This window comes from Blennius ocellaris, assembly GCF_963422515.1.
Source record: "Blennius ocellaris genome assembly, chromosome: 18".
NCBI lineage: Eukaryota > Metazoa > Chordata > Actinopteri > Blenniiformes > Blenniidae > Blennius > Blennius ocellaris.
The window spans coordinates 16,506,470-16,514,909 of record NC_137667.1 but is presented as its reverse complement, the minus strand read 5'-3'; the positions used below and the strand labels follow the sequence as shown (position 1 = coordinate 16,514,909).

General features: G+C 43.5%; 1 protein-coding gene across 1 annotated transcript; it reads left to right on the top strand.

Moving 5' to 3' along the window:
• Positions 1-255: 255 nt before the first annotated feature.
• ccm2 (CCM2 scaffold protein) lies at positions 256-8,185 on the top strand. The gene is made up of 10 exons (XM_080514511.1): positions 256-587; positions 4,664-4,840; positions 4,959-5,042; positions 5,218-5,401; positions 5,527-5,663; positions 5,892-6,027; positions 6,121-6,178; positions 6,279-6,414; positions 6,496-6,634; positions 7,013-8,185. The coding sequence occupies exons 1-10, from the start codon at positions 558-560 to the stop codon at positions 7,315-7,317; spliced, it is 1,386 nt and encodes a 461-aa protein (XP_080370637.1). The 5' UTR covers positions 256-557; the 3' UTR covers positions 7,318-8,185.
• The last annotated feature ends 255 nt before the right edge of the window (positions 8,186-8,440 follow it).

Here is an 8,440-nt window from a genome sequence, read left to right as displayed (position 1 = left end):
TACAAATCCATATTATTAATCATATGTTTGGGTTTTGAGTCCACAACGACTTGTAAAATACAGAATATAAAAGCAAGCCAATTAAAACGTAATGTTTTGACTCCTGAGCTCCACCGTGATGCTTCGGTTCATGTTGCCGTCGCTCCTCCTCACGCGCTCGGCTGGTGCTGCTCACGCGGCGGCTGCTGCCTGTTTTGGTTCGCGCACAGCAAAGCATGCTGGACCTCAGTTCAACGCCCAAAATGGCGGCACGATTGAAAAGTTTTGACTGTTTTGTGCGAGTTTGTCTTCTTCGCAGATTCAACCTGTAATTGTTTTGAACTGGGCGGGCGCGGCCATCCCTCATATCGGTGACCCGCAGGCGTTTGTGGAGTTTCGTGGAACTCAGAATGCCGTTGTGCTGTCACTTCAGAGTCGAGCATCACTTTGCCAACCCTCGGCTAGGCTAGGCTAGCGTGCTAACCGCTGTCAGATGAGTGCTCGTCTGAAAGCTTTGTCTTATCTCCCGTGGATGTCCAAGCCGAAGAGAATATGAAGGAGAGAATCACTACATAGACATGGATGAGGATGTGAAAAAAGTAAAAAAGGTAAGTGAGACTTTTGACATACTTTGACAACAAGTTACCCACCGGCTAACTTACCGGGGTTCAGTTTTAAGTGGTTTCCCTGTTGACTGGTGACCGACTTCCTTTAGCGTCCGTCGTTGCTGCTAGTAACGTCAGAAGTTAAAATAAGACTCACAAAAGGTACGACACTCTGAAACATTAATGGGCACTAACCAGGACAGCTACGGGTTTCTATTGGGTTTTCATCATCTGTTACCAGCTGCAAAAACAGACGGCTCAAGGTTGGGCACCATTTAACAGGGAAACCATTTAATTCGTATCACCGGCTAGGTGGAGTAGCTTTAACTGTTAGCTGCGGGCTAAGTTAAGTAGCCAGAGATCGGTGAAGTTTTCATTTGTTCAATAACTACTGACACGAACACTGAGTGGGTGTATTAACCTGCTAAACATTCTCTAAAATAGCAAAGATGACTCAAGTTGATTAAGTTTGAAAGTGTTGATTTTGTTTCTTCATACTTGTACATATAATACAGATTAATACGTATTTAAACGTGTTTTTGTACCAGTGGGTGCTGAAAATATTGTACTTATGGTAGCTGAGTATCAGTGCAGTTACTATGCTTTAGTTCAAATGTTTTTTGTTTGTGTGAAGCTCATTTAAATCTTATTTTTTTCCAATGTGTTCCCTCGCCAAGAGAGTAGAAATCAAAACAATCCCGACCACATAATGTAATGAACATTAGATATACAAACAATGGCCGAAAATCAAGTGTCGATGTCAGTTAATATTGATCATAATCAATAATTAAAATGAGAAAATACAACATAGACTTTTATAAATAGTAAAATGAATGAGATATGTTATTTTTCTGATTATGCACAACCATGACCCATTAGAATAAACCATAATAAAGTTGTTTTTTTATACTTGAACTCATTGTTGTTATCCTCCTCAGGGAATTTTGCTCTGACATTGAACGCATGAAACCATGATCACCTGTGGATTTCAATCTTTGATCACAGAAATACCTTTATTTTCAAAAGGTTTATAAAGGAAGAGGCACAAAAAATATACATTTTGGACCAATAGTGCTTTTTTTTTTTTTTTTTTTTTTTAGAAAGGATGCTACTGTTAAATCTGTGTTAAGGTGAGATCTCTAAAAGGCATTGAAAGCACATCTGAGTTTCCTCATTGCTATAACGGTCGAGCATCGCACCAGACCTTTGTGCTCAACAACAGCTGTCAGAAGCAGCAGCTATCAGTGTCAATCAGGCTAAAGGGAATGAGCACTTCTTGCTTGTGCTGACCAACCCGCTTTCTCCTCCACCTACAGCCCAGCACACAGTGGTCTTTAGCGATGTGAAGACAGATCCTTGTGATCCGGGCAGATAGTCACCTTGAAGATAAGCCCTGTATCGTTTCCTCTTGCTGTGGATGGCGGAGACATTAAGGATATTAAATCTTTTTTTCCCTCCTGGCCGGTGCATGAGGAAAACTAATATGCAGGACATAACAATATCATGATTAGAGGTGTCTGGGGTTCATATCTATTTCTACGATTGTGCTGGTCATTAAGTACTTCCTTCACAATAAAATAAGCACTATTTTCAGTTCAGGAGAGTTGATGATAACGCAGTGCTAAGACAGGAAGGAAATAATAACTCATCCGAAGTTTGGTACGTCTACTTAAACTTCCACTCAGAATAGATGTGTAGCAATGATGGATTGTTGAGATTTAGTCACAAATGTGTCTCCTTTAAGCTTCAGGGAGAAGTAAGGTTTTATCATTAGATCTCACTATTACTTTATGGTAACAGTGAATATTGTTCCGATTTAAAACCACTGGCCTCCTCACATATATGGCGATGATATTGTTGGAATGGTTTTCTTCCTCGCTGGTTTGTTTTTCTTTGTGCATGCAGTTCTTGTTTGTTCCACTTGGTGCTGATAGTGGATAGTGTTTGCTTCAGGGGGAAAATTCAAGTCTGTCCATAAAAACTGCGTTTGCAGATTTGCATCTTTTTTTTTTTGTGAGAAAAAGAATTATGCCTGAACAAATATTATGCCTGTGTGCTTCCAGGAACAGAGCTCAACAAAACTCTACATATTCATAACCGTCTGTCAGCCCTGCTGAGTCTGTCATTTCTTACAGTAACCTACAAATTATAAGTGAACAACCAGTTAATGTAGCTGTAATTATAGCTCTTGTCTGTAATGGACACTGAGGAGGGACTCGTGGAACAACAGGTCGTCTATATGAACATTCAAACATTAAAAGCTGATGGCATGCATGCTTTCCTTGCATTTATTTTTTATTTTTTACTGGTTTAATAAGTCCACACTTAATCTCAGCTGCTTGGTTATCACAGAAGAAAAAAAGCCATTTAGTTTTCTCATTTCTGAAGGGAAGGACAATAAAGCGCCACTCATCTCATGGCTTTTAACACAGGTCAACTGTGGTGGTTCTGGTCTTGCACGTCACAAAGAAAAAGCCATTAATGATAAATGCGCTCGTCTTTAGCGGTGACAGACTGTTAAATAATGCACCGGTCATACAAGGCGTGCATACTGTTACGTCTCAAGTCCAATCATGTGTCAGCACATCAGACGGAAATGTAATTATTAGCTCAATGGAGGAAATTTAAAAAAAAAAAGTTTCCACCAGCATTGCTTCAGAAGCTATATTTCTATAGATAGATATATAACAACAGACAGACTGAGAGATATCGGTGATGCTTACATTAAAGATGACAAACTAGCATCAGCCTCAACATCCTGCCGTCAGGGCGGGTTTGTAACAACGTGCTCGCTGCAACAGGTTGTTTTGAGGAGGATGTTTCACTGCATTTTGCACCAGAATATTAGCTTCATGTTGCGATTATCATAAATTTTGATAGCAATTGTTTGGCTTTGTGAACATATAGACATTTTCATCATGTACGCTCTACCCCATAACAATGAAAAACTAAAGTTTGAATTGAATTATTGTTATGGCACTATTTTACTGGTCCCCCCCCTCAAGATAGAATTGTGGCTCTTGAATTAAAGCGTGTTTGACATTCCTGTGGTAGAGTGACATCAATGCACTTCCTACCTCATCATCTGAACAATACTGCAGATTTGACATCTGTGGTGAACACATTGGAAAATACAAGCTCTTTTATTTCTGTGTGGACTTTGAGACAGAAAGCAAACAGTCACAACATTAAAGTCAACAAATTTGTCCTGAGTGACTCCTGCAGCTTTGTCTTTCTTCAGCATCTGCTAGACAGTTTTTTTGTTTGTTGTTTTTGTTTTTGTTTTTTACAATTCTGTTGCAGTCTTTTCTCTTGAGCGATCAAAGCTCTCGATGCTGCGCGTGTCTCCACAGGAAGTTGTGGCCAATCCGCTTCCTGTTCTTGTGCCTGAGTATCAAGTCAGAGACACTTCCTTTACTCTGAGGGGGGGGTGGTCACACCCCTCACAGACATTCGATCCTGTAGGCAGCTGTCACTGTATGAGTGCAGGCAACAGGTGACTGGTTTAGCCAGCGGTGCAGCAGCACACATGACCGGGAGTTTAGTGTTCAAAGAGCATCTCTGGTCGCTTGTGGTTTCATGGAGAACGAGGTACGCCTTTAAAAATGCATCGATTTTATTTTCCATACGGGTAGTGAATTAAGTGTCTGTAAAGTGTGGGCCTTCTTAAAAGCTAAGATGTGTTTTAATTTAATTCAAAGTTTGTTTTAATTGTCCACTGTCAGGAACGCTGTTCGTGCTTCATAAAGTCTAATTGAGACTCGTCTTTTCCAGTTGATCGTAAATGTTTACGCTGCGACATTAGGGATCTTTTCTCCATGTTTCCTTGCAAATTTCATGAGTGCCATTGTCATTTGAGCAGCGGGTATTGAGTAACACAGGCCGGCTGTACTTCTGCATCTCACTTTGTCGCTTCTGGCTCTTCGGGGCAGAAGTGGTCTCAGCAGAAATGTGCACTTCTTCAACATCTCGTAACGTTGGAGCTGCACGTGGACATGCTCGACTCTTGTGAAGCATGTGTTGTGGATATTAATCGGCCCCGTATAATCATCTGCGTTCTCTCTGTCTTCACCCAATAGCCTGGTATTGTGTCCCCATTCAAGAGAGTGTTCTTGAAAGGAGAGAAGGGGCGGGACAAGAAGGCCCAGGAGAAGGCCACCGAGCGCCGGGCCCTGCACACCTTCTCGCTCTCTCAGCCGGACCACCGCATCGACCCCGACATCCTGCTCAATGACTACATCGAGAAGGAAGTCAAAGTGAGTGTGACGCGTGTCGGTTGACATTCCAAATAATTATCTTATTACACGTTTTGTTCGGTTGGTGTCTTGTACAAGGCTTTCTCTATAAAAGTGTGCATTTTTGTGTGTTTCTCAGTACTTGGGGCAGCTCACATCAGTTCCAGGATACTTGAACCCCTCGAGTAGGACAGAGGTCTTGCAGCTCATTGATAATGCCCGGGTGAGTATCTGAGGAAACAAAACAAAACGCTAAACCTGGTAAAAAAAATTTCTTCTGTTTCTTCTTTTTTCTCAGCCAGTGACAGTCACTTCAACTTTTCCCTTTCCGACCGTATTTCTCAGTTGTCGGAAGTAGGCGTCTCCAGTAATTCCTGACTCACTGATGCTTTTTTCAGAAGTCTCATCAGTTGGCAGGCCAGCTGACGTCGGAGCAGGACGCCGTGGTGAGCCTGTCCGCGTACAACATCAAGCTGGTATGGCGCGACGGCGAGGACATCATCCTGAGGGTGCCCATCCACGACATCGCCGCCGTCTCCTACATCAGAGATGATTCGTTACACCTCGTGGTGATAAAAACTGGTGAGAGCCGAGAAGCTGTGGTCGCCTTTTGTCGTTTATAATACTCAGCAATCGTTTGAGATTCAGGTACTTAAAAGGAACATGTTGGTAACATTTTCATGGGTATAATCTGTTGTGTCTTTCAGCCCAGGACTCGGGCGGCTCTCCCTGTCCCAGCTCCTGTCCTGACCTCAACAAGTCCCAGACCCTGAGTTCCTTGTCGGAGAGTGGCGCGGTGCTCGTGGAAGTCTGCTGCCTGCTTGTGCTGGCAGTTGATAACAAGGTGAGAAAATTCATCTGACGCCAAACGTTGGGACGGAATTGATATCTGGCTCCAGATTTCCTGGAATAATCAGAAATTAAACCATTTTGCCACGACCAAAGACTTTCTAATGGCCAATTATAATAAATTAGTAGCAATAAAAGGAGTGAACTGTGACGCACTCCTCAGTGTTTCACGGAGACGATGTCACGTGAAGAAAACAACAATTCTTCCCCGTTTGTCTTTCAGGCAGCAGCGGAGGAGTTGTGCCTTCTGCTCAGCCAGGTCTTTCAGATAGTTTACACAGAATCGACCATTGACTTCTTAGACAGAGCCATTTTCGACGGCGCTACGACACCTACCAGGCATCTTTCCCTGTACAGCGGTAAGACAGTATTAGATTCAGTGTCCTGGAGAGAAGCGAAGTGGGTGTTGCTGCACAGCAGGTACAGATCGGTGTGTTTCTTTCCCCTGACAGACGACTCCTCAAGCAAAGTGGATGTTAAAGAGGCCTTTGATGCAGAAGGCAGCACATTGTAAGTGCACAGATCTCAACCTTGTTTTTTTTTTTTTTACATCAACCCGAGAACGATTTCTTTTGTTTCATAATTAAAACTGTGTTTTTCTTCCCTTCAGTCCTTTTCAGGTCACAATGGAGGCGGAAGAAAACTCCCCGTCGGCCTCCACGCCGGCTTCTCCTCAGACGAAGGCGGCGAGCGAAGGCGAGCTCAGCACCACTGCCGCCGAGCTGCTGCAGGACTACATGACCACAGTACGACGTCACAGCAAACTTTGGTTTAAGCGTGGACTGACTTCCCCCTAATTAAAAAAAAAAAAAATCTTCCCTCTGCAGCTGCGGACCAAGCTGTCCTCGCAGGAGATCCAACAGTTTGCCACGCTGCTCCACGAGTATCGCAACGGCGCCTCCATTCACGAGTTCTGCATCAACCTGCGGCAACTTTACGGCGACAGCCGGAAGTTCCTCTTACTCGGTACTTGTTGAATACGTTGTTTTCCTATTTCAGACTCATTGAGTCGTGCAAAGTGAGACGTTTCATAACCACTGGAGGAACTGAACGGGTGGAATTTGTTGTGGAAAAGTCCTGCCGTTTGTATTTTATTGACCCAGATGAAGGAGTTCTTAGATGTCAGAATCAAACCAAGATTAATTTATTTTTTAAATTCGATTTCATGGCGTCTTTAAGGATCTGATTTTTTTTTTTAAACCTGCTGTATTTTAAGGTTTTCTTTTTAAAGAGAGAAATTGTTAGTATTGAATAAAAAAAAAAAAAAAAAAAGAATTTAACTGGAAAAAGTTCCTGCGAGCCTCCCAACAGTTTGAATAGTTTTTCCCTGTGTTGCACCTGCAGGCCTGCGTCCCTTCATACCAGAGAAGGACAGCCAGCACTTTGAGAATTTCCTGGAGACCATCGGCGTGAAGGACGGCAGAGGCATCATCACGGACAGCTTCGGCCGTTACCGGCGCACGGCCAGCTCCGCCTCCGACTCCACCACCAACGGCAACGGGGCGGCGGGGGAAAGCGGCGACAGCGCCGCCTCGGACGAGGGCCCGGAGGCCTCCGAGGGCGACGAGTGGGACCGAATGATCACGGACATCAGCAACGACATCGAGGCGCTCGGCTGCAGCATGGACCAGGAGGGCGTGGCGCCCTGACACCGGGGACTAAACAGACCCGAGGACTGGAAGTTAGCAGAGCACATCACATTGAAGGTAGTCCGCAGCACTGACCCCGAGATTTGCTCCGGTTTTTTTATTTTCCTCTAATTGTCCAGAGGACGTCCCGTTGTTCCACCCCCCCCCCCCACACACACACACACACACACACACATACACTCATACACTCAAGGAAAACCTCGACTCGCCACTCTTGAGTCAACAAACGCACTTGCAGTTAGTTGACTTAATCTGCATTTCAGATCACCTCTGGATTATTATTATGTTTTGGGTTTTTTTTTTCAACTTTGGTTGGTTTTGTATCCATTTATTGGCAGTATCTGCCACCTGCTGTCAGCAATGTAGCGAAAGCCTCCGGTCTTTGAGAGCGTTTTGTTTCTGTCAATTCCCTGAAAGGCCGTCAGAAGACTGTACATGTTAATGAAGGTTGAGACTGAAGCCATAGTGGTTCCTGCTTTTCTATTACTACCGATCGTTCAGCTTTAAGCGCCGGGAGACTCCTGGTTTCCCTCAGTTATGTCACATGTTGTGCGTCGCTGTGAGAGTGTAACACCTCACTATACATGTTACTTTTGTTTTTCCAGTTAGATTTGTATACTGCTTTGTTTTACACTTTCATTTGTTACCAGTTTACTCATTTATTTTATTTATATATATATATATATATATATATATATATATAGTTTTGCCTTATTCAAACTGACCAAGGAAATGCTGTAAAACAAGTTTTCTCTCATTTAAAGCAAGTTATCGTTGGACCGATCCAAATAGTGGATGGCTGATGTAAGTGTAGACATTGGTTCATCTCATGCAGGTCCATCTTGTTATGTCGCCCGATAAACCGCATTAATTTTGTCATTGTGCCTTTACACTGCCGCCGGCTGTCTGTCAAACGCAGACAGGCGAGTACAAACTGTAGCTGCAGTTGTTCAGCAAATCATGGTTATTAAATAACAGATCATTTACACTGATTGTATGACGGTGTTTCGAAATTACAAGTATCACCATAAAGGAAATAAGCAATCGCTCTCCGTCTGCTGTGTTTGTCGACCTCCGCCAGAGCGCGGCTTGAAGTGAGATTAACGTCCTTGTTTAATTTGAC

Bases quoted from the DNA above. Each gene is read 5' to 3' on its own strand.
- ccm2 (XM_080514511.1), top strand. From the start codon at position 558: ATGGATGAGGATGTGAAAAAAGTAAAAAAG. The intron at 5,664-5,891 runs GTGAGAAAATTC...TTTGTCTTTCAG, and splicing joins TGCTGGCAGTTGATAACAAG to GCAGCAGCGGAGGAGTTGTG. The intron at 6,635-7,012 runs GTACTTGTTGAA...TTGCACCTGCAG, and splicing joins CCGGAAGTTCCTCTTACTCG to GCCTGCGTCCCTTCATACCA.